Source organism: Balaenoptera borealis, assembly GCF_965194805.1.
Source record: "Balaenoptera borealis genome assembly, chromosome: 20".
In the NCBI taxonomy this organism is placed as follows: domain Eukaryota; kingdom Metazoa; phylum Chordata; class Mammalia; order Artiodactyla; family Balaenopteridae; genus Balaenoptera; species Balaenoptera borealis.
The window spans coordinates 7,459,305-7,483,959 of NC_138879.1; the positions used below are offsets into that span (position 1 = coordinate 7,459,305).

General features: G+C 57.9%; 2 protein-coding genes and 1 long non-coding RNA gene across 12 annotated transcripts in view; 2 read left to right on the forward strand and 1 right to left on the reverse strand.

Annotated features, from left to right (window-relative positions):
* Positions 1–37: 37 nt before the first annotated feature.
* On the forward strand, positions 38–7,906 carry TSEN54 (tRNA splicing endonuclease subunit 54). Of its 5 annotated transcripts, none has more exons than XM_082371714.1 (11): positions 38–890; positions 1,216–1,380; positions 1,480–1,543; positions 1,628–1,711; positions 2,038–2,136; positions 3,123–3,175; positions 4,789–4,890; positions 5,075–5,718; positions 6,394–6,454; positions 6,769–6,885; positions 7,392–7,906. In XM_082371714.1, exons 4-11 carry the CDS (start codon positions 1,646–1,648, stop codon positions 7,540–7,542), a joined length of 1,293 nt encoding a protein of 430 aa, XP_082227840.1. In that variant the 5' UTR covers positions 38–890; positions 1,216–1,380; positions 1,480–1,543; positions 1,628–1,645; the 3' UTR covers positions 7,543–7,906. The 5 variants fall into 5 exon arrangements, with proteins under 5 accessions (XP_082227840.1, XP_082227836.1, XP_082227838.1 ...); XM_082371710.1 differs by lacking the exon at positions 38–890 and adding an exon at positions 981–1,072; XM_082371712.1 differs by lacking the exon at positions 38–890 and adding an exon at positions 981–1,072 and having other exon boundaries at positions 6,769–6,939; positions 7,392–7,501.
* Positions 7,907–8,894: 988 nt separating this feature from the next.
* Positions 8,895–24,655, forward strand: part of LLGL2 (LLGL scribble cell polarity complex component 2) — a 33,061-nt gene continuing 17,300 nt past the window's right edge. For 2 of the 5 annotated variants that reach the window (XR_014238365.1, XR_014238366.1), the window contains exons 1-2: positions 8,905–9,090; positions 19,968–20,061. Coding sequence is in view for 3 of the 5 variants with exons in the window: in XM_082371709.1 (XP_082227835.1) it covers positions 19,987–20,061 (75 nt within the window). In the remaining 2 variants the exon portion in view is untranslated. Of the gene's footprint in view, positions 9,091–19,967; positions 20,062–24,655 lie in introns of all 5 variants that reach the window. The other 3 variants (XM_082371709.1, XM_082371708.1, XM_082371707.1) reach the window with 3 other exon arrangements.
* Positions 9,926–19,401, reverse strand: LOC309618251. Of its 2 annotated transcripts, none has more exons than XR_014238372.1 (3): positions 19,310–19,401; positions 17,581–17,673; positions 9,926–14,952 (listed from the first exon to the last, which is right to left on the reverse strand). It is a non-coding gene; the product is annotated as an uncharacterized lncRNA (long non-coding RNA). The 2 variants fall into 2 exon arrangements; XR_014238373.1 differs by lacking the exon at positions 19,310–19,401 and adding an exon at positions 18,320–18,433.

Sequence of the window (24,655 nt, forward strand, 5' to 3'; positions counted from 1 at the left end):
CTGGTCCGGACCGAGGCCGCTGGCCGGGTCAGCGCATGCGCCCAGGTGAAGCGGCGTGGGTGGGGCCGAGAGTGCGCGCAGCTGCCTCCTGGCTGCGGAGCCCCGGGCGACCCGGGGCTCTAGAGTTCAGACCGAATGGTGAGATGCTCTGTTTGTGACTGGGTGGGACAGAAGACGTGATGTGAAGGGATCTGGGAACCGAGACCCAGGAATCCCACTTGGGAAGCCCCCCTTCCTCTTTGACCCTCGCCCTTCCCGGGACTCCCGCGGCGACCTCCGCCCGCGGCCAGAGTCGCCGACCGACAGCCACTGGTCGGAGCAATGGTGCCACCTAGCGGACCGTGTTGGAACGACCCACGGTGGCGGCGGCGGGGACCCCAGCCTTGAGGAGGTGCTAATGACGGGCTGGGGTGGCGCTTCAGCACCATCGTGGGTCGGACAGCGCCTCCCCCCAACCCGCCCCGGCCCTGGAAACCCGGCTTCCGACCCCCTAGGAAGGGACCCAACGGAAGACCCTGAAGGAACTCCGAACCTCCCTAGACTGCACCTGACAGCCCTCGGTGACCTTCAGTTTGTGAAGCTGGAATTCAGGAACCCAAAGCTCTCCCTTCTCTAAACCCCCTCTTCTAACCTCCCTGTCCAGCCTGGGTGGTGGGGACTAAGCAGCCCAGGACTGCGGAGGGGAGGGTCACGCATTTGACTCTTCATACTACACTTTTCTAACGCCGGGCTCCTCAAGTTTTACTAGAGAGAAGCCCAGAGGCGGGCTGGGGATAGGAGAGGGGAGCGCCTCCAAATCCAGAAACCTGCAAGCTCTCCGCCCCCGGAATCGAGGCACATGTTTGTGGGCAGCCTCTAGGACCCAGGACACCGAGGAAGGTGGAAAGCAGGTGGGTTGATCCGGAGACCCGAGGAGCAGAAGTAGGATCCCCGGGCGCTAGGGCCGCGCGGAGTTCCGGCGGTGGGCGGGGCGTGGGCGGGGCGCGCGCGCGCGCGCAGCGGCAGACCGCAACCCCATGGAGCCCGAACCCGAGTCAGCCTCCGTGGAGGTGCCTGCCGGGCGCGTGCTCAGGTGCGGCGCGGCCCGGCCCGGGGGAGGCGCCGGGACCGCGGAGTGGGCGCCAGGAAGGGCCCGGGCACCCGGGACGGGGATCCAGGCCTGGACCGAGCGGCCCCGACTGCGCGGCGCTAACCCCGCGTCCCTTCCTTCCCCAGTGCCCCGGAGCTCTTCGCTGCCCGTTCCAGGTCCCAGAAGCTGCCCCAGCGCTCGCATGGCCCCAAGGACTTCCTCCCCGACGGCTCAGCGGCCCAGGCTGAGCGCCTGCGAGTGTGCCGCGAGGAGCTCTGGCAGCTGCTGGCGGAGGAGCGCGTGGAGCGCCTGTGAGGGGGCCGGGCCGGGGCGGGGGCGAAGCCGGGGCGGGCGGACCCGGTAGACTAATCCGGTAGACTTGAGACGGACCCCTCCCTACTCCTCGCCAGGGGCAGTTTGGTGGCCGCCGAGTGGAGACCGGAAGAAGGCTTCGTGGAGTTGAAGTCTCCTGCGGTGAGCGGTGGGGTTCAGAGACAGGGGACCCGCCTTCTCTGCCCTCCTGGCTCCTTTGTGACATTTGCTCTGGATCCCACGCAGGGTAAATTCTGGCAGACCATGGGCTTCTCAGAGCAGGGCCGGCAGCGGCTTCACCCGGAAGAGGCCTTGTATCTGCTGGAGTGTGTGAGTGGGGTCCTGGGAGAGTGGAGAAGGGGTTGGGACCAAAGAACTGGAAGGACGTTTTTATTGGAGAAAAAGTATATACAACTGAGTATTCAGGGAGCTTTAACCTGATTTCTAGAGCAGGAGACAGGAATACCACGCAGGGAGCAGGCATTCCAGTCGAAGTTAGTGATGCTGCCTCCCTTTCCCCCCTCCCTTCCTGGTTGGCCCTATTCTTGCTGAGATGAGGGGGGCGTAGCAGGCAGATATCTGAGCAGGGAAGTTGCCTCATTGGCTGTGCCACTGCAGGGACGGTTCACAAGCTGAGCTGTTGGCTCCGCTTCCAGGGCTCTATCCAGCTCTTCCACCAAGACCTTCCGCTGTCTATCCAAGAGGCCTACCAGCTGCTGCTGACTGAAGACACCGTGACATTCCTGCAGTACCAGGTATTTGCCACCCTCTCCCGGGAGAGAAGCCACCCATCCACTGAACTAATGAGTATTTATAAGTACCTCCGAGGTGCTAGGTCCAGAGCCATGTGCTAAGGCTACAAGACCTGCAAGGGCTCTGTTGTCATGGTGCTTACATCCTAGTGGTGGCACTTGGGTAATATATAAGTAAGCAAGCAAGTGGACGATTGACTTCACAGCTGAGTGCCAGGATAAAGACAAAGAGGAGGAGGGGCACCAGGCTAGAGACAGAAATGTGGACACCATGATGGCATGGATGGTATTTCAAACCCCACTGGGCTGTATGGAGGTGTGGCCAGAGTAGAGGGCTGTGTCTGAGACCTGGGGCAGTCTAACCTGAGGAGGTCAGGGGGAAGATAAGGGACCTGAAGAGGGTCTGGCAATGCAGGGAAAAACCAGGAGAGGTGGCATCACAGACGCCAAGAGAAGGTCTTTCCAGGAAGAAGTGCTTGGCTATGTTGAAAGCTTGAGAGATCAAGCAAGCTGGGGGCATTCCTGCCTACATCTCTCAGATATGGATACAGGGACACAAGGATGAACATGTGGTTCATCCAAAGACCATTCCCCCCATCCCACCCATCTATGGAGGTGCTGCGGGGCGGCCAGGTGTCCACCACCTTCTGCTATCTTGTCTTTATTGTAGTCAGGAGCTTCACTGGTGACAGCTTTGGTATCAGAATATTCTAGGGTGTAGTTTTTTTTCCTGGTCCATCAATTATCAGCTTTTTGGGATTTGTGTTTAAATTAAGAAACCGCTAAATGTCATTTGTGCCCACAGTAGGGTAAGTGAGAGAGAGGAATTCAGAGACTTGAGACCTTAGTTTGGGGAAAGCGTTTATAATGGAGTATGGTCCTACCAATCCCAGGGTTTGGAATCTGGGGGTGTGGTGAATGGCTTCCGTCTGGAGAAACTATTTGTTTTCAAAAGTGGACGTCTGATCTCTACTTTTTTATCTTTTGAGGTCTTCAGCCACCTGAAGAGACTGGGCTATGTGCTTCGACGATTCCAAGCAAGGTAAATCCCTATCTTATTTCCCTCGAATTTATTCTAGTCCTGGAACCTGGCTCACTGGCCCCAAAGTAGAAAGTGGCCTCTCCTTACCTGGAATCCTTGGGGAACTGCAGCTCTCTGAACAGGCTGGAAGTGCTCTATTGAGAGGCATGTTGGGACAAATCTGGGTCATTTCACCTTATCCTGGGCTATCAGATTGAGCCCCATCTTCAGCCCGTTCACTCCACAGATAACAACTGAGCACCTACAGCTCAGCGTGAGAATGGAGATACAGTACCGAAACAGTGCCTGGCACTTAGTAGGTGTGCAAGCAGATTTGTTAAGTGAAAATATGAATGAAGGACCAAGTGAGGAATTAACAGTTGAGTAGGGTTTCACATTCCTTTTGCTAGGTTAAATGTTCTTTACTTCTGGGGCTTCTGAGGATCACCACCTTAGTAATCCAGCATAGCTAAGAGCCACAGAGACTTTCAGACTCGGGAGGAGAAACCGGTACAGCCTTTGTAGGTTCACAGTATGTCACAAATGCTCTAGAACAAGCACATCCTTTAATTCCTGAAAGTGGAACATATCTTAAGGAAACAGTCACGGATGTGTGTGTAAGTTCACCTGTGAAACGTGTTTATTCATTCAGTCATTTGTTCAGCAATATTTATTGACTACCTACTGGGTGCCAGGCCCTATGCTGGTTGCTGAGGAATAGCAGAGAGCAAAATCACTGCCCCCACAGAACTTGTATTTAGTGGGGAGCTTACATGAAACACCATCACTTTGCGAAATCAGTGATCCTGGAAACATACTATAAGCCCAACAGGGAAAGCATGGTCACACAGATTAAAGTTTATCCCTTAGAGCAGCGCTATTTGGTAGAACTTTCTGTAGTGATAAAAATGGTCTGTGTCTGTGTTATCCAGTATACGTGGCTTGTTTAACTATGGGACTGAATTTTTAATTTTGTTTAATTTTAATAGATTTAAATTTAACTTAAATAGCCCCTTTTGTCTAGGGCTACCATATTGGACAGGACAGCCTCACAGCCATAAAGAAATCATGGCAGGGAAGAATGAATAATGTCCATAATATACTGTTGAGTGTAAAAACAGACTACACAGTAGTATGTTAGTACAGTGTTACTTTTGAGAGGGAAAAACATGGAGAAAGACAGTATGCGTGTTTGTAAGAAACAATGTTAGAAAGACAGTATGTGTGTTTGTAAGAAACAACGTTACAGTAGTATCTATGGATTTTATTTTCATTTTTCTTTATTTTCCAAGTTTTCTCGTCCTCCTGATTTTTCTCACTAGGGATTAATTATTTATTGCTGGCTCTGCAGGAGCCCTGGTTTCAGGGAACCTCTGTTCAAAGGTGCCATTGGTGAGCCCCAGAGGCCTGGACAAAGATGCATGGCAGGCCCCTGTGTCTGCCCCCATGTACCCCGTGTGCAGGTCTGCTTGGGGCCCCCATGTACCCCGTGTGCAGGTCTGCCTGGGGCCTTAGCCCTTGGTTATGGCTCTAGCCCTGGCCCGTGACTTACTCTGAGCCAGTCCCTCACACATTCCGTGGGGAGCACCAGACTGAAGAGGTGGATCTGTCGCCTGCCCCATTCTCACCCACAGCTCCGTCCTGTCCCCTTACGAGAGGCAGCTGAACTTGGATGGCAGTGTCCAGCGCTTGGAGGATCGGAATGGCAAGAGGAAGAGGAGGAGCTCCAGCTCTCAGTAATGCTCCCCACATGGCAACTCCCCAGGGAGAGCTTTGAGGGAGTGCTGGTGTTTGGGCCTTGGAGAATGCCCGGGCTTAAGAGCTGGGCTTGGGCTCAGGGAGGCAGTAGGGCACATGTGGGTCGCGTGCACCTCAGCAGTCAGGAGCAGATGTGCTGCATTTCCTCCCTATGTCCCTCAGGTCCATTAATAAGAAGCCCAAGGTCCTGGAGAACCCCCTGCAGGGGGTGGATGGGACACCCGAGAGCCTGGCAACCTCCAGCCCACCTCCCCGAAACCAGAACAGCCGATGTCCAGAGGAGAAATCCCAGGAGTCAAGCCCCGTAAAGGGCCCCATGGGCCCCTTTCAGCTTCTGGGGTCCCTGGAGCCCTGCCCTCGGCTGGCCAGGGAGGGGGTGCGGTGCAGCCAAGAGAGTGGCAAAATGGAGAACGGGGTCAAGGGGGCTTGCAAGCCACGTTGGAACTTTGAACAGATCTCCTTCCCCAACATGGCTTCAGATAGCCGCCATACCCTCCTGCTTGCCCCCGCCCCAGAGCTGCTCCCGGCCAACGTGGCAGGGCGGGAGACAGACGCTGAGTCCTGGTGCCAGAAGCTAAACCAGCGGAAGGAGAAGCTCTCCAGGCGGGAACGGGAGCAACAGGCGGAGGCCCAGCACTTCCGGGAGGATGTAAACTCGGATCCCGAGGTGCAGCGCTGCTCCAGCTGGCAGGAGTACAAGCAGCTGCTGCAGAGGCGGCACCTGCAGAAGACCCAGAGCCGCCCCCCATACCTGTGGGACCAGCCTGTCACGCCCTTGCTGAGTCCCGGTCAGGCACACTCCCCAGGTACCCCCTCATCCTGCCAGAGGCCACAAGACTTTGAAAGGGGCATGGATTGACCACAACTGATGGAGGCTTAAGAAAGATGGGGGAGGAGAGAGCTGTCAGTAGAGTGGAACCCACAGGGATAGTCCATTCTGGGAGGCAGCAAAGAGACCCAGGTGGGAAGGTTTAGAAATGGCAAGTCAGTGCCCAAGGAGAGGCGAGGAGGAATGAAAACTACAACCACATCCTTAAAATCATAAACGAGATGCATGTGGAGTGGCTCTGCCACCAACTGGCTGTGGTTCCCTGTTCTCCCACCTCTGTCAGAGGAGACCAAGGGGGTGATATACTGGTCAAATAAAAGGAAAGCTTCTTGTATGCCCTGCATGTTAAGAATAGAGAACTAATAGGCAAGAATTGTGTTAACAAATTCAGAACTACAGTCCTTAATGGGAACATGGTGAGTTGTAAGTAACTAGAGTAGTGTTGTCAGAGCAGTTAAATTTGAACTTCAGTTAAACAACTAATTTTTTTAGTATATGTATATTCCCAAAGTTGCATGGGGCATACCTATACAAAAAAAAAAAAATCTGCTAAATCTGGCAACCCTAAACTAGATGGCAGATTCAGAAATGTCAGGGGGAGTCTGGATGGTTGACTCCCCTCACCAACGCCTTATTTCCACCATCCTTGTAGCCACAGTCCTTCAGCATATCTCTGTGCTGCAGACGACACACCTTGCTGATGGAGGTGCGCGGTGAGTTTCCAGGTAGTGCCTGTCTCCACAGTACTTTGGGTGCCGGCAGGAGTTGGCAGCTGGGATTTTACTCCTGAAGTTGGGCATGAGCTGGGGGAATCATTCTAGGGACCCCTACCCTGGCTAATATTCATGTATATCTAGGGGAGAGGGAGGAGTGAGAGACAAGAGTAGATTTTTCCCCAGGTTCTCAGATAAGGTAGCCGTCCCTCCTTAGTCCCCCTGGAGGAACTGGGGGAGGGAAAGGGTGGTGTGGAAAGAAAAGATGGGGGAGGAGAGCCCCTGTTTCCTAAGGTTTCTCACTCTGTCCTCAGGCTGGTGGAGAAGTCTGCGGGCTTGGAGATCAGCTTTGATGTTTACCAGGCCGACGCCGTGGCCACCTTCCGAAAGAATAACCCTGGCAAGCCCTATGTCCGGATGTGCATTAGTGGGTACGAGACCAGTGAGCAGTACCCCAGGCTGCTGCCAGTTCTCTTGTAAACCAGGTGGACCTCCTCTCCACGCCCCTGGCTAGTTCGTTAGTCCCTGAGAAGAACCAGCGGTCCAGAGAGAGGCCCCATAGCCAGTTAGTGCTACAGGAACCCAGGCTTCCCAATCCTCACCTCTCATTCCTGGCATTTTCGAGTAGTCTCTCTCCTGTGCCACTTTAGTCCCAGGCTCACCCAGCAGAAGGGATGTGAATCAGAGGGATTTCCAGGCTAAGAGTGGTGAGAACCTTACTCTTCCTAGTCCCCTTACCCAACCAGGGCTCTGGGTGTTACTTGGAGAACTTAATCAGAGCCGTGCAGTTTGCAGAAAGGAGAGCCCAGGGGCCAGACTTCTTGTACCCCCAACTCCTGTCTTAAAATTGCCCTTCCCTGGGAGCCTCAGAGGGCTGGGTTCTCAAAGCCTATGGGTGGGCTCTGTTCAGGTCTCAGTCTAACCTTGATTCTTGCAGATTTGATGAGCCAGTCCCAGACCTCTGCACCCTCAAGCAGTTGTCCTACCAGAGCGGGGATGTTCCTCTGATCTTTGCCCTGGTGGATCACGGAGACATCTCCTTCTACAGCTTCAGGGACTTCACGCTACCCAGGGATCTGGAGCACTGACCACGCAGCTCTGGCAGGGCCTGGGGTCTGCTCTGAGGGACCCGGACTGTCTACTCTCAGGGACCATCTCAGTTGCCTCCTACACCCAGACTCTGACCTGTAGCTTCAGAGGCTAGTCTGGGCCTTGGCCCTGGGTGTCTGATGCTTGCAGGAGAGGGGAGCTTTGCCCCCCCTACCTGGCTGCTGCAGCGCTTCCATGCCCCAGGCCTGAGATTGCTGCCTTGCAGTAAATCCCCTTGGAACTCAGGACTAGATTTCAGAGACCAGCGAGGCGGGGGCAGAAGAGAGGACTCCGTGCCTTTAAATGAGAGGGTGCCTGCTTCTTGCGATAAAGCCAAAGCCATTAAAAAATAGATCCCTTTTCTGCTGTGGCTGGATATACTGGACGAGTCCTCCCTACCCACCATCCCATTGTCCGTGGAACTGGCCCCCAGGCCCTCACCCCTGCTTTATCCACCCACAGAGAGCGCTGCGTTCTCTGGTGCTAGAGCTAAGAGCAGCCCTCGGGAGGGCAGGAATGCGACCCGACCCTTTCTCGGGGAAGTCACTGACTTCTAGCTAGCTTGGCTTTCAGAAGGGTAGTCTGAGGAGGGAAGATGGCACTCCACTGGTCCTTCCCTGAACGCAGCCAGGTCCGGGTAGAGGGGCGGCCGAGAGGCGACATGTCGGTGTGGCTTGAATCGCAGCCTTCTTGACCTGTGCGGTGGAGCGTGCAGTTCACGCCCAGGCCTCGGGCCTGGCCTCCGCGCCCCTTCTGCTCCTGTCTCTCGTCGTTCCTAATCCCCTCCCTCGTGCTGAAAACTCCGGTCGCTGTTGCTGCCGGTGACTCGGAGGAAGGTCCAGGCTTGGGGGCCGCCCAGAGAGGAGGCGCCTCGGCGACGCCCCAGTTCCCAAACCACCTAGTTCTTGGGTCCCGAGACTTGGCCCTGTGTTCGCCGGTCACCCTCTCTGATTGGGTTGGGCGCTTTCAGGAAGAGCTTGCCGGGCTATGCCCCTCCCCCCGGGGCAGCTCGGGGCCAGGTTGTGGGAGGGACCGCTCCCCGGGCTTAGGAGGTGGCCCGGGGCCACCGCGCGTTCCGGGAACTATTTCCTCCTCCGGGAGGCGGCGGGACACTGGGCGCGGCGTGGCGTCCTGCGGTCAGGTGCGCCCAGGTGAGGCCGAGGGCGGGCTGGCAGTGCCTCGTGCATATTCACGCAGGCCTCGGCCCCGCCCCCGCGGTCCACGGAGCCGCGGATTGGCCGGAGCACGGCCCCCGCCCTCCCCGAGGGCGCCCGCGCTGCGCTCGGCCTCTAAGACTTTGCGCTACCGGGGGCGGGGCCAGGCCCGGGGGGCGGGCCGCTGGGGCCCTGCGCTCCGAGTTCCGTGGGCCCGGCCGGCTCACCCTTTATGTAAATAGCGGCGGCTCCGCCCCCTGCTCGCCGCGCTGGAGGTGAGCAGGAAGGAGACGGCCGCCCAGCAGCCCGTGGGCCCGCGGCGGAGCAAGCGGAGCCGGCGGCCGGCGCCGAGGGACGCGGAGGCCTCGGACGGGAGCTGGAGTGGAGTTCCAGGTGAGGTGCGGGCCGGGACCCACCTAGTCGAGCCCGCCCCCTCGGGGCGCCCGCCACTTGGGGCGCCCGCCACTCGGGGCGGGGAGGCAGGGGAGGGCCGGGACCCCTGGCTTCTCCGGGCTGGGCGTGGTGGGCTGCGCGCAGATCCGCTCGCCTCGCTCCGGATCCCGTCGCTCCGCTCGTCTGGGAGAAAGACACCTGTAGAAAGTGCCGCTGGGAACTTTTCTGTGCCTGACCCGCCCGCGATTACAGAATTTGGGTTTCGGGTTTGCACAATAGTGTTGGCTTTGGAGAGCAGGGAAACAGGTGCTTGGCCCGGCTGGGTGCGAGGGTCACTGCGGGCGGAGACGGAGTCCCCGGGTCTCGGGCCCCACGTGTAAGGCGCCTGGCCGGAAAGGCAGGCGACGCGCGTCTCCAGAGTGGCCCTCTCTCCGCGAGCGGGGACCGGAGCGCTTTACGTTGGCGGCTTAGCCCCTGCTCTTGCCATCTGGGCCTTCTCCCTGCCGGCCCTTTGTGCCTCCTAATCCCCGGACACAGGAAGCCCGCGGAAGGGACTTGGGTCTTGGGGCCTTTCTCCGCCTCAGGCGGCTTTGAATACCTTTAGGGGACGTTACGGAGACCCAGTCTCTTTTCCAAGACCACGGGGGTGGGGTTGCGCTGCGGGACGCTGGGACTTGGCAAGAAGTGAAAAATTCCGTCTTGCCAAAGAAAGTGTGCAAAGTTTGCTCTTGGTTTGCTCAGGCTGGACACCGAGCTTTGGCTGTGGGGAGAACTGACTGTAGCCAGGAGAGCTGTGGTGTGGCCCCCAGAGGCTCTCACCTGAGACAGGTGAGCTTTGGGTGAAGTGGGCGGGGCGTAGACTCGGCGCCGTTCCCATGGGGATCCATGTGCCAGATGCAGGGCCTCTTAACCTGGGCTCTAGGGAGCCTCTGCAGAGTTTACAACTCAAGGTCCTGTCAGGCTGCAGAGGGGATTCTGAGCAGGGAGGGGAGGAGTGTGTCAGGGAGACAGGAAACCCCAGATGGGAGGAACCGAGCAGCAGTACAGAAGAGCCCTGGCCCAGCCCAGGGGAAGCCAAGGTCAGAAGTGGCTTCTGAGGAACAGTCTGGGTCTTTGTGAGCTGAAGGATGGGAATGGTCCAACTTCTTTATTTTATGCACAGGGGATTCAGATTTGGTTTTCTTCAACTATCTGCCCACAGTGCTCACTTATGTCAGTGAGGGCTCAAACCCAGCTCTGGGGGCTCTGACCAGTGCTTGCTCCTATTCTCTGAAGTTAGACTGGGCCACTGTCTGTGGGAGCCACTGGGCAGTGTTTCCAAGGTCTGGGGTCATCCTGCATCCCTACTTTTCCCTGAGGCAATGGAGTATCTCCTTTAGCAGCAGATTAATATAATTTTTAAAAATTTATTTTATTTATTTATTTATTTATTTTTGGCTGCATTGGGTCTTTGTTGCTGTGTGGGGGCTTTCTCTAGTTGCGGCGAGCAGTGGCTACTCTTCCTTACGGTGCGCGGGCTTCTCATTGCAGTGGCTTCTCTTGTTGCGGAGCTCAGGCTATAGGCACGCGGGCTCAGTAGTTGTGGCGCACGGGCTTAGTTGCTCCGCGGCATGTGGGATCTTCCCGGACCAGGGATCGAACCCGTGTCTCCTGCATTGGCAGGTGGATTCTTAACCACTGCGCCACCAGGGAAGTTCCAGATTAATATAATTTTAATAACTTAGTAACTTAGTACTTAGTAGCGCTTTAATGCGCAATAGCATTAAAAGAAAGAAAAAGGTCCTTAATCCCAGGTGACCCCATTGGTTTAAAAAATAAAAAAGGTAATAGGAGCCCACTGGGGCAAATGAAGTGTTTTAGAAAGTGTAAAATGAGACAGGAAAAAACTTCTCCCTCGAGCCTCACAGTCTTTCCTCAGATATAGTGCTCATTAAGTTTTTTAGCGTCTTTCCAGACTCAGGTGTAGTTTTGAATTGTGCCTTGCCGGTTTCTTGCTGGATGACCCTGGCTCTGTCACTTAACCAAACCTCAGCAAGCCTTGTTTTTACAGTTGTTGACGAGAGGATGAAAAATGTCATAAACACGTGTGGCCTGGCACATAGCTGGTGCCAAGTGAGGGTGGGCGGCTTAGCGTCTCCACGAAGCATAAAAAGCGTGGTCACTTGTGGGAATTTGGGCAGATGCCTGGGCCTTTTGGATGTGCCTGACGGGTTGTGAGGGAATTTGGCTTCTCTGTCCAGAAATCCTGATTTCTGAAAGCCTCTGGAGATCAGAAGTTTTAGAACGAGGATGTTGCTCCTTGGAGAGCAGAGGTAGAGGGCAGTGGCCTCTCCTAACCTCACTTCGGGTTCCAGTGGCCCTTGGGACTTCTGCTGCTCCTTGGGAAAGCCAGGAGTGAGGCCTAACGGCCAGACCCCAGCTGGGAGACCTTTCCTGGGAGGAGGAGTGTGTGTGTACAATCTAATCTGCTTTGCTTTCTGCTCAGGGGGAGGCTTGGCTGTATACATTCTGCACCCTGGTGGGTGGATAGGTTGGGGTAGCACATTCCTGTGCTGCTCTGTTGTCATTAAGGAGATTTCCTGTGAGCTCCATAGTGCCTCCTTTCAACCTCATTTAGGGAAGGGGTATCCTCTCCTGCCAGGACTTCCTGGCCCCAGGACCCTCCCTCCCCTAGAGAAAATGTTACACGGAGCTGGAAAGTTTGGCTCCTCTGCCGTCAGTCTGTGACCCCCTATCTACCGCATTGGAGACATTGAGCATCCCTGGCAAGAGTCTCCAGGGGCAATGTGGTGTTCCCTGAAGGGTCCTTCCTGACGTGTCAGAGGCAGCTTTTGAGACACCTGAATCGGGGGCCCGGGTGGAGGCCCGAGAAGCCAATGGCCCTTGCTCCTGGGTTGGCTGCCTGGACTCACTTATCCTGAGTACTCAGCTCGGAGAGGCCTTCTTATCTCATCAGGCGATATCATATCAGGGCTCCTCCTGGGTCTCCTGAGGCATGCCAGGTCTGTTTGGCAACTTTGTTTTCCCCTGCCCAGGAGTAGTTTTCAGGGAGAAGTAGGGGTATGGGACGGAAGATGGGCGTCCCCCAGTAGGGCCACCAGTACTGTTCACTCTTCTCCAGCCCTGGCTCCCTAGGGTTCCCCGGGAAAGCCTCCTCTCCCTGTGCCCTGTCACCGTGGGGCTTGCCCAGCTGCCTTGGGGGTGGCCTTCCCTCCCCGCCTCTCAGAGGAAATTGGTCCTTTGAAGAGTCACTCCACTCCTTCCCCTTCCCAGGAACCACAATGAATTCTTGAGCTAGGAGAGGCTCCTCTGGGCGTGGGGACAGGGAAGCTTCTAGGTACCTGACTCTACCCTTCAGGAATTCAGCAGAGACGGGAGACTTTTCTCGAGACACCGGACTCGGTGTTCCCAGGGTTTGATGAGAGGCACTGGGCACAGGACTGTTTGATTCTAGTAAATAATGTTATTGTTGGATCTACTTGCCAAGGAGCTGGGTGTCCTGGAGCCTGGGGCTGAGGCAGGACCTGTAAGGGTATCCCCAAGCAGGATGTCAGGCGTGATAGACACATGGCCCTGGCCTTGGTCAGAGACTTGAGAACAGGACGGGGAAGTTCCCTGAGGACCCCGTGGGGCCCCGGCCCAGTGCTCCTGACTGGAGAACACCTTCGCCTAACTGATCCCCGTTCAGTCCCAGCTGTTCATTTATTCAACAGGTATTTATTGGTGCCTCTGTATGTGCGGTGTGGTTTAGACACCAGGCATAATCCTTGCACCAAGCAAAGGTCTCTGCCATCACAGGACTCAAATTCTAAAGAATGGGAAGCGTGAGTGACCGGAAATGAGTGTAGGTAATAAATAATCTGTTAAAAGGCAATACGAGCTATAGAGTAAGAACTAAAGCCGGGGATCAAGACCCCTCGGGAGGGGGGCAGGTTGCAACTTTAAACAGTGGTCAGGATGGGCCTCATCAAAAAGGTCACATTTGAGCACAGACTCGCAGGAGGTGAGGGAGTTCTTTAAATAAATTGTGGGTGCCTCTCAGGTGTGAGGGCACTAAGCACTGGAGATACAACCATGGACAGGTCAGGCGGGGCCCGGTCCCTCCCTCCTGGAGATGACGTAGCCTGGAAGCTGCTTGGGTCAGCCGTTCAAGTTTTGAGGCAAGTCGGAGGCCGTGGGATGGAGCTTGATGGGATGAGACAGGCAGCCTACCCACCCCCACCCACGCCCACCCCGGGCAAGTCGTCAGTGTTCTCCCCACAACTGCTTTGCTTTTCCTTGTGCTTGACCACATCCAATCTGTCACTTCCCTGGAGAGAGGCTGGTGCTGGATTGCAGAAGGGGACTGAGGCCCCCAGGATGGGGATGTGGGGAGGATGCATGCATTTCGACTTCCCGCTCCACCCTGCAGGAAGAGCCTGGGGGTGGCAGGAGGGCCCTCCCAGGGTTGTGGGACTGGCCTGTGGCTCCGAGGGATGGACAGTGGGGGGTGGAGGGCCAGGTCAGGCTCTGGCTGCTGACCCCCGGTGGTCCCATCCAGCCTGCTGTTGGCGAGCCCCTTTGTCCTGGGAGGGAGGCTTGAACTGAGCGGACGGTCTGCAGCCTGGTTGGCTTTCAGACTGGGACTTGGACTCTTACTGCCCGGGCTCCGTAGCTCTCAGAATTGGCTATTTCGTAAGTAATTGTAAGAATTACATGAGATGATGCTTGTAAAGTGCTTCAAGTGGCATCTGGCCACAGTCCCTCTCAATCCCTTTTATTACCTAACAACAGCAGCGACAACAATTCTGTGGTTCCCACCCCCTCTCTCTCTGTGTTCTAGTGCCACCTCCACAGAGGTGCGCTTTCTGCCCAGGTTTGGTTGCTAAGCTGCTGGCCAGGGGCTGCCCGGTGCCTCTGGGAGATTGGGTTTCCCAGGATAACTCAGGCGCTGGCAAAGCAGCCGTGGGCATCTGAGTTGGGACGGACAGGTGCCCAAGGGTCAGCAGCTGCCCCAGCTGCTTACAGCCCTCTCTTACCACTCCCCGCCGTGGGAGGTGCAGGGGCGTACTCACACCCGGCAGACGGAGGAGGCCAAAGCCACACGCAGGATGTCGGGGGAGGGAGGGCAGCTTAGCAGCAGCCGGCTGTGAGGAGCGCGAGCGGAGGGGAGCCTGGGACTGCACCTCGTGCCGTGCGTGCTCCCGGAGATCGTGAACACGAGCAGGTGCTACTGTGGCTCCAAGAGCCTTCTCTCCCGTGGGCCTGAGATGTCCAGAGTCCTGCTTCCGGAGGTAGCCTCTCTTAGCAGCTCAGTGGAAATGCCCAGGCTGCGGAGGGACCTTCTAGGGGGCTGGCCCATCACACACCTCCAGGACAGGCTGACGCAGCTTGGCCAAGCCTTGGTCTCCTGGGGATAGGTTAGCCCAGGCACCCCAAACAGTGCCAGCGTGGGACGAGCCGTCTGCTCTGGGGACCCCCTTCTTCCTCCCTGTGCCACCATCAGACCTGCTGCTTAGAGCGGGGAGCCGAGACAAGCCCACTCGCCTGCATTTATTTCTTCTCTGCCTCCACTGGTCTCTGCCCTGAGCTCCTGAGATGCAGGGGTGGGGGCAGGGTCTATGTGCATCCCTGCCGCAGGGTCTGAGCAGAGGATGGGAAGGGAAGACAGGGTGTGAATTTGCTAGCCTGTTGCCAGGTACGCAGCTCTCCTGTTTTTTTCCAGGGTGGGCATCAGGGTGTGGGGAGACCAATTCTAGGCCCTGGTATGTTTCGCTGGTGGGCAACAGTGTTGGATGATTAGAGCAGTGAGAGGGAAGGGAATCACCAGGTCAGCTGCCCGCAGGGGACTCTTCAGGCCAGCTCCACGCATGCGGCACAGACCTGTGGGGAGAATGAGTACGAATCAGCCACAGGTCAGAAACCTCATGGCCCGGCCAACCTTGTACCCTAAGCGCCTGCCCCCGAGGGACCAGAGAGCCTGGCAGAGCAGGGAGGGGGGCTCAGAGGTAGGTCTGGACACGGACAGAGGGCGCAGTGGACAGGAATGGAGGCCGAGGTTGGGCAATCTTTAGAAGTTCAGGGGATGGAGAAGGTGTTTCTTCTCAGGAAGCCCCCCTGCCACGGGTTGTGCTCTAGCCAGGTGGCACCCCCAGCGCAGGAAGCCAGGACCCTTGGAGCTCCTTCCTTCCCCAGTCTTTGCCTCAAACCCTTCTTGGCGTCAGACTTGGGGGGCTCCTCAGCCTGGGGGGCCCCTGAACTCTCTTCCCCCACATCCCTCGCGGTAGAAGCGGCATTGAAGCAAACAGCACCTGAGAGCTTGCCAGCCCCTCCCAGGCCTTCCTGTTGAAGCTCACAGCCGCCCCACCGGTCACAGCCTGTAAAGTAGTAACATCCTTTCGCCCCGGACCCTGGGGCCCCTGAAGCCTGAGGTCACACAGCTGGTTCCACCCACCTGTCTACTCCCTGCCTCTGTGCCCATTTGGTGTCCATAGCTGTGGGCGGGGCAGGGAGGTGGTCGGTGGCAGGAGCGATCCCCCAACAGGACTGAGTGCCAACTGTGAGCGCAGGGCCGCCCTCACACCTGACCACCACCTGGGCCCCTCCCGTGTGATCCTCTTATTTCCCCTGCCTGGGAGGCAGATAAACAGAAAGAAGAAAAAGCATCACCAGTAATCCCATAACCCTTCCGCTGTGAAGAAAAAGCATCACCAGTAATCCCATAACCCTTCCGCTGTGTTGTCGACTTATGTGAATATTTTTTATAGATTCTATCTGACTCTTGGATACATTGGACATATGTTTCCATGGCCATTGTTTCCTGCCCTTTTCATGACTGTACACTTTCCATCGTCGGGCTGAGCACCCTTCACCTGCCCCCTGTTGTTGGCCGCTTAGGTTGCTTCTGATTTTTCCTAGCAGCTTAGTGACCAGCACGACAAGGTGGGGGAGACCATCCACAGAGCTAGACGAGTGCCCGAGTCCACAGTGGTTTTAGGCATCATTTTAGCGTAAGGCACAGTCAAGCGCCGAGGGAGCACGGTGAGCGTGGTCCAGATGGGTTCAGGGGGAGACGATTTTGGGAAGGTGATTTTTTGTATGCTGCTTGAGGGGCAAGGTTATTTCAGAGAGAAACGTGGAGACAAAAGCACGGAGACCACAGTGAATGGGGCTGGTGTGGGGGCTGAGGAGATGGACACAGGGCCAAGCAGAGGGGGACATGGGGTCGGGGAGGGGAGGGCGGACCACATCAGGCCCCTGCCCAGGACTGTCAGGGGGTTCCCAGTAGGGTCAAACTGAAGCTCTTTGTTGTGGCCCACCAGGCCCCCCTTCCGACCCCTGTCATCCCTCCTTGCTGCCTGCGCCCAGCCCCTTGTGGCACACGGAAGCCTGCTCCAGCTGCCTGACATGCCCTGCCCTGAGTCCTCCCGTGGCTGACCACTTCCTACCATTCAGGACTGGGTGGAGGTGTTATCACCTCTGTTCATTCATTCAGCGTGCACACACGTTGGCGTGGAGGCGAGGGAGGGAGGCTCGTGAGTATTTGGAGGAAAAGAGCCCCAGGCAGAAGGAACGGCAAACGCGCGGACCCAGACCCGGGAAGGTTCACTGAGTCCTTCCGACCACCAAAGCCTGGTCACTGCATCTGAGCATCTTCCCTTATTTCCTTGTAGGCTCTGAGCTTTCTCTGAAACCATTCCGCTGACTGATTTGTGTACCTCTTAGTCATGCGCTCCCCTGCAAGGATGTAAGCTTGGTGAACTAGAGGATCTTGTTTGTCTGTCACGGTTGTATGCCCAGTCCTCAGACAGTGTTTGCTCCGTGCCAGGCTCTGGCTTTTGGCATTGCTCCCACTGTTCACAGCAGACAAGCTCTCTGGACCTCGGGGGGCTGCCACCCAGCTTGGAGGAGCCGAGCTGTGGTGCTTGAGCCCTGGCTGTGGGTCCCAAGCCCTGGCCTCTTTCCCTTACGTCTCCCTGCCCCCCTCAGGAGTGGGTTGAGTAGGTAGGATCTGTTCCACATCAGGAAGCTCCAGGCCCAGGTTCCTGAAGCTTCTCCGCAGAGAACCTCTTGCCTGGGGTGAGTGGAGCTGAGGGTTTGCTTGGAGGTAAGTCCAGCCGGTCCCAGACCTGTCCGCCTTCAAGAAGGGATGGCACTTTTTTATGCCTTGACGTGGGCAGTTTTTCTGTACTGGGAGCTACGCTGAAGGTCCTGGCTCCGACACCCCAGGCCAGTGGTGTTCCAGCCCCCGGCTGGAATGAGTGGCAGGTCCAGGCAAGGCCCCCCGGCCCTGCCCAGCCAGACCTCACCAGAGGCCAGGACCCACACTGCTTGCTTGGCTCTGAGCTGAAGGCATGTGGGAGTGTGTGTGTCTGCATGTGTCTGCGCCTTTGAACTGCACGGCTGTAACTAGGCATCCTCTGTCCTGTCGGTGCATCCTTTGCTGCCTCCCAGAGCCCTAAGATTGGGGAATTTGCCACACCTGGGGTCAAATCTGGGTTCTGTTGGTACCTTCTTAGTGACTTGGATGAGTTGCCCGGCCTCTGTGGTCTTCTTTCCATGTCTGCCAAGTAGGGATATTCCACTCACCTTCCAGGGAGGCTTCTGGAAGGAGAACGAACATCCAGGATGAGGTTTAGGTGCACCTTGTTCTAACGCACAAAGGTTTGGTTCAGTGCCTGGTAGGCAGCAGGGGCTCCAAGGGGCAGCGGGTGGATGGAGTGCCCGCCCGCCCTCCCCGAGTGGGGCTTTCTCCCACCCAGCTCCGCATCCTGTCTCCCTCCCTCCTACCTGCACGTCTGCCCCTGGGACTGTGCGGTGTCACCCTTGAGCCTGTGTGGGTCCTTGGCACAGATGGCCCTGTGCCCTCTTGTCCCCACCCTGCAGCCTGAGAGGGTCCCCGGGGCAGAGCCCAGGGTGGCCTCTCCCTGGAGTCTGCAGGCCCGTTTCCTCCTCCAGGGCGTCCCTCCCAGCTTCCTCTGGCTTCTGACCCAGTGACCTGGGCCGAGAGAGGGAGAGGGGGCATCGCCAGGAGCCCGGGGTGGCAGATTGATGAGCTGGCGCTACCCTCCCCCATGGCTGGAATGCGAGGCCACCAGCCCAGCTGTTTGTCCAGGAGGACGAGGTCGCTGCAGGCCCCAAGTCTGTTTTCACTCCCAGGCCCAGGAGCCTCCGGGACTTTCCCGTGTTTGTTCCCTGAACCCCCTGCGGGGCCTCGGGTCAAGTGAGCACCTGGGAGTTTCCCGCCCACCTGCTGTTCCTTGGAGAAGTGGGGCTCTCCGTTCTGCTCTGGCTCCCCAAAATGTGAAGGCACAGACCTCTGCTCTCCAACCCTCTCACAAGTGGTGGCCTTTTTGGTGTCCCCAGAAGGTGAGGCGCTCTGAGGGCTGGTCTCCGCCTGTTCCCAGCTGGAGATGTTTGGATTGCCCTGGGATGTGCGTCTCTGCCAGAAAGTCCCTCCAACTCTGCCACGCGTGTGCCTGCCAGGGTCCATTCATCTGCAAAGTCTTGGCCTGATGGTGAATTTTTGTCACCTTTCAAGAAGCCAGAAACTTCAGGGCATCCTTCCGGTCTCAGCTTAACTACCTTCTTCTCCCGTAGGACACTCCCCTGCCTCCCAGGCTGGGCCGGGTGCCCCTGTGCCTCCCCGTGAGGGCACTCGGCACTGTGCACTGTCCCGTCTTTACCTGCCCCTACCCCAGAGTAAGCTCCTCCAGGGCAGGGACTGGCTCTGCCTCCTTCCCTTATAGTGTCAGGCGTGAATGGAGCCATTTCCAGGGTGGGCCTGAGCCCCTGTGTTTCCGAGGACGGGCCTTGGTGTCCTGTGGTCAGTGGGAGGTTGTGCTCCTGGAAGCCGGAAGCTGGAGCACATGTGATCCCACCCCCTTCCCCCAAGGATGAGCCAGAAATAGTTCCCCTTGGATTGGGAATGCATTCTATGGTGGGAGGACAGTTTTGGGGCCTTGAGCTGGTTTCTTTATTGGGAGCAGATTTCTTCTCCTGATTAGTCTCCACTGGGCCCATGGGAAAGGGAGCCTTTCTGAGCACACCCCATCAGAGCCCAGGGGAGCTGGAACTGGAGAGCCAGAGCTGAGGGTGGGAGGTGGGGCAGCCTGGAAGCCTGGGCTTCCAGAGAGAGACCCCCAGCAGCCGTGGGGGTGGACCCAGCTCCACCGTGGGCCCCGGCTGTGGGGTGGGATGGGCCAGCACCCCCCGACTGTGTGCTCTGCACCTCACTCACTCGGGTTCCGGACGGCTGTGGCGGGTGGGAGCAGCCTAAGCCCAGAGTCGCTGGAGAGCCTTCCCTGAAGTTAGAAGGAAGAACCTGCCCAGGTGTGCTGACCCCCCCGAGGGAGTTCTACTGGGCCCTGGCCTGGAGTTGTGGGGGCATTTCCCCTCCCCCATCGGGGGTTCTGATCTGGGAGCCCAGGTGGACAGCCTTTGCATTCCCACCTTCCAGCGGGCTCTGGAGACAGAGGCTTGTGAAGTTTCCCTTTCTGTTTAGCCAGAGTTTTATGGTTTTTCAGAAAACAGGTTAACAATTAAGCTTTAAAACCTCAGGGCCTCTGGCCCTCCTTGTTCCCATAAAGCTGGGCTAAATGGCTTCCTCCCCCAGCTTCTCCTGTTGGCTTTATTAGGCCACAGGTGGCCGGGAGCAAGCGTCAGAGCATTAACCAGCTCCGGCCTCCAGGTCCAGAGCTCCCTCCGGTTTCCTGTCGGGGAACCGCGCTCCACGGATGGGGCGTGAGGCGTGGGGAAGCCGAGGGTGAAGCTGGCCCGGCCCGGGGGCGGCTGCCTGCCGTGCTTGGGGAGAGGCTGCCTAAGCTGGGCGCCGGGTCGGGCTCTGGGGCGCCGGGCCTCCTTTCCCCGGTGCTCAGCAGCTGCCCCCCTTTCCCCAGGGGGCCCGTGCGCAGCAAGATGAGGAGGTTCCTGAGGCCGGGACATGACCCTGCGAGGGAGAGGCTCAAGCGGGACCTCTTCCAGTTTAACAAGGTAAGGGGAGTGGAGGGCCAGCCGCGCGTTTATGGCAGGCACGTAGCTGTCACGCTCCCAGGGAATCCCATGGCAGTCCAGTGGTTAGGACACCACGCTCTCACTGCCGAGGGCGCGGGTTCGATCCCTGGTTGGAGAACTAACATTCCGCGAGCTGCGCTGCGTGGCCCAACAAACAAACAAAAGATATCACCCTCCCCACAGGCTGGGGCTGGCGCTGGGGTCGCTTTTACCTGGACTAAGGTACTTACTTGGCACTGCCTGCTATGCCTCCTGGGAATTGGATTTTGGAAATGGGGTCTGGTTAGAGGCTTTCCTGGGAAAGGGTGACAGGGTGCCCAGGAGTCAGCTCTCCTTGTCCCGTGTCTCTCGCTGGCTGTGTGACCTCTGCAGGTCACCCCGCCTCTTCCAGCCTAGGTTTCCCCACCTGTAAAATGGGGATAAAACAACCTGTCCTGCCTCCCTCCTCACGGGGTTATGGAGGAGGCCTAGGGCCGGGAAAGGTGAAAGTGCTTTGAACCCTGCAAAGTATAACAATGTTCCTGTGATGGTAGTTTCCTTGGAGCCCTGGGGCCCAGGCCATGGCGTTCCCTCCCTCCTCAAATTACCCCCAAAGGAAAACACAGCTTTCCCTGCAGGCAGAACACAGGATTCCTTCTGGCCGGCTCTAGGCCTGGGTGAGTGGGGAGAGGCACCTGGGAGAAGGTGCCGGGGTTGGCATTTGACCACCCCAACTCCACACCTGCTCCTAAGGCCCCCCAAGCGGGTGTCCTCTTACCCACGATCATGGGGCTTCCCTGGGGGCTGGCCTGTAAAGGGGAAGGAACACAGGGTGGCTTATGAGCTCCGAGGCCACCTAGCAATCTGCAGCCGGTTCGGGGTCATTAGCTCCTCTCACCTCTGCTTTGATCTAGGCCCTTGGCCTCCATGCCTGAGCTTCCCTCCACCCTGGAAGGTGGGCTGCAGGAAGGGGAGCAGCGAGATGCTCTTCCCCTCAGGGGTCCCAGGACCCCTCCAGGACATGCTGACGGGTGGGCTTCAAATCCAGCCTAGCCACTTAGAAGTTGGATGACCCTGCGCCCATCACCCACTGCACAGGCTTGCTATGAGGATTGCACGGAATTAGATCATTGAAGTGCTAGGCACAGTGGTCCAGGAGTGTCAGGTGCTGTTTTCAGGGGCTGCCTGCCTCCCAGGGAGAGAGAGCTCCCAGGGGCTTGTTCGAGGCGAGTCAGGGTCCCAACCTGCTCTGCCGGTTTCCTCTGATTTTCTTGACCTGAGGCTGTGAGGCTGCTGCGTCTGGGATCAGGGCTTCCCTATGTGAATACCTCCTCCCACTGGGGGAAGGAAGCTGTGGGTACGGCTTTTGGACCTTGGGATGTGGGTGTGCATATGTTATGAATGGGGCACCTCTGGGCCCCGGCGGCCTGCCATTCTCACTTCCAAGGGAGCAGCCCATGGGTGTTGGGTGTGGGTCTCAGAACCTCAGCATCCGCCACGGCGGCTGGGTGACCCCTGTCGCCTTCCGTTGCCTCTGATGATGCTGGGATCTCACACCCCAAAAAGGTGGCCAATTCCAGTGGAAACCGGATAGACAGGCTCAGTGAAGAGGGATGAACCCCCGCCCCAAGTTCCAACTGTGCAGCATCAGGGTGGGGCTGGGGTGGGGCTGGGGCAGAAGAATCATTCCCCCCCCCCCACCCCCCGCCCCGTGCCCCCAAACTGGACTGCCCCACCCCCAGGCCTGGCTGGGGAGGGGGAGGGGAGGCTCCTGGAATTCCTTCTTCCTCCCATTCACTTCCAAGAAGCATGCATTGAGTACCTGCACAGCCCAGCACTGGGGCTTTGGGAATCTCAGACAAGACCTTTGCCCTCCAGGACATTTATAGTCTGGTGGAAGGAAGGGGGCTGACGGTCTAAAATTCCACTTCCTGGGAGGGGAACGTCTTGGGGGGGGGGTGTTGGGGAGGGGAGGGGCTTAGACTTATCTCATCTAGGTTCTGGGTGAATGGTGGAGCCCGAAGGGTTGGGCTTGGAGGGTGAGTCCAGATCCTGGAAGGTTTGGGAGCCTGGGTGGTCCTACCCACGCCAGCCCTGCCCCGGCCCCCTGGCTGTGAGGTCAGCTGTAGGGTCAAGGGAGGCTGGAACCTGGGAATCTGGGTCTGACACTCCGGAACCTGGTGAGTTTTGAGCAGAGACCTTTTTTTTTTTTTTTTTTTTCCCCCTACCTTTCAGTCAGCAGGTAAGCTCAGAGCACTTAGGAGACGTTGCATTGACTGACTGGGGCCCAGCAGTGGGGGTGGGGCGCAGGGCTTGACCGTTGACCTTTGGGGCCCACTGGGTTGTGGGGCTGTTTAGCAGCATCCCTGGCCCTGCCTCCCCAAGACGTGACAACCGAAAATGTTCCAGGCACTGCCCAGTGTCCCCTGGCCAGTAAAATAGCCCCTGGTTGAGAGCTGTTTAGGGCGAGAGGTTCATGAGACCTGGTGATAGACGGAGTGTAGGAGGGAAGGGAGGTGGGTGTCCTGCATCCTGGCTGGGCAGTGGTGCCGCCCACTGGGTTGGGGAGCCCAGGGGGGGCGAGGAGCAGGGTTGAGGAAAGAGATACGTTCGATTTGGACAGAACAGCAGCAATGGTGATCGTCCACTTATCGAGAGGCAGTCTTCTTGCCCAGGGGTGAGTGGCGCCAGCCTCGGCACCTGACTGCCTGGGTTCACCAGCTGGGTGACCTTGGACAAGTTACTCATCTCTAAGTGAAGAGGGTAACAGAAGCCACCCCACAGTGTGGGTGTGCGGATTAAACGAGTTAATGTATGAGTTGAAGGGCCTAAGTGGCTGGTGGTTCCAGTATCAGCACAGCTCTGTGAATGTTATCTGGCTCGAGGTTCAGTTTGGAGAATCTTGGCACCCTCGGGTGAGGGTGGGTCCCAGCAGACAGTGGGATATACAGAGCTGGAGCTCTGAGCCTCACGTCTGGGGAAGCAGGCAGTGTCCATCCCGGAAGCGCCGGTCTGCAGGGCAGTGAGCTGGGAGGTGGGACGGTGGCGCCATCATAGGCCAGTCCAAGAGGCTTTCAGACACCGGCTGGGCCTCTCCCTCCAGTACCTTCTGGCCAAACTCCTTGACACCCACACCAAGCGAGGTGCCTCAGAGAGAGCAGGGACATGGCCCCCGGCGGCCGAGAGCGGCATGTCCTGTTTCTTCGGCTTCGGTACCTGGGAAGGAGCTGTGTCTGTGGACAGATGCTCTGAACCCCCTGCTGGCGACTGATTGTCCGAGGGGCAGCTCCGGTTCACCAAGGGCTCCATGCCAAGCAGCAAAGGGGCCAGGTGGTGCAGTGGTTGGGGCGGGGACTCTGAAGCCAGGCGGCCTGGGTCTAGATGCCAGCTGTGCTGCTTCCTCAATGAGTGACTGCAGAAACGTTACTTAACCTCTCTGCTCCTCGGTTTCCTCATCTGTAAAGTGGGCGTTATAATCACCCCTACACCCAGATTGGTGGGCTGAGTGAGTTAAATTGCTTTGAATGGCGCCCACACACAGCTGATGCCCTACAGGGTCTGCCTCAGCCTCCTGACGACTCACAGGTGGGCGCTGTTCCCACTCTGCAGGTGAGGAAACTGAGGCCTCCAGGCTCGCACAGCCTGAGTTACCTGGAGGGGGCACTGGCTGGGGATGCGGCTGCCGGTTCCATCTGCCCACAGCCGTGTGGCCTCAGGGTGCGGCCTTCTGTCTCTTCACCTGTGCCGGGTGCCGGGTCCTCAGGCCTGTTGGGAAGACAGAGAGGTCAGCTGGCAGTGCCAGCAGGGCCACTGAGGACCAAATGAGGGGACTGCGGGACCCACTGGGCCCTTCAGGAGGGAGGAAGTGACTCCGAGGGGACAAGGGGATGTAAGCTCATGTTAAATTAAAACCCCTTCCTTGAAAATACCCTCGAGGCCCTGCCTCCCCTGGTGAAACCCGCTGGCCGCCCTTCCTGCCTGGGCCACCCTCCCCCACCCTAGGCCCTGAACAAACAGTGTGTTCCTGACCAGCTGCCCCGTCCAGGGCCAGGCGGTTTGGTCTTGGCTTTTGCATGGCTGGGCCCCTGGTGTCAGGTGACAGCCGCACAGGGAGGGCCAGGTTGCTGCCACCGCCAGGAATCTGGGCTGGCCACACCCAGTACGGGGCAGTGCCTCCCTGTCCCCCAGCCCACCCCCTGCACACCCTCCCACCCTGTGCCCCTGGGCAGCCTTCCTTCCTGCCCCCCAGCAAGTGCTAGGGACTCCTCAGCCCTCGATCTTGGACAGGGTCCCCCCTTGCTGGGGGCAGGACGAAGGGCCCCCTCGCTCTCAGACAAACCACCTTTGCTCTCTCCCTTCCAGGAACCTGAAATGGGGTCCTGGAGCCGGCGTGAGACAGATGGGCTTTCTCTCCCACACCAGGCTAATGTTGCAGTTTGGCGGCTCCTAGAAATCTCTCCTTTCCCAACTCTCTGTCAAAAGAGTTCATTGTTCTCTCTTCCCTTGGCAGAGGTCACCTGAGCCAGGTAGCAGGGTGGGGGCAGTGCCACGTAGGCTGGATGCTGAGCTCAGGAGGTAGGGGAGGACACCCCAC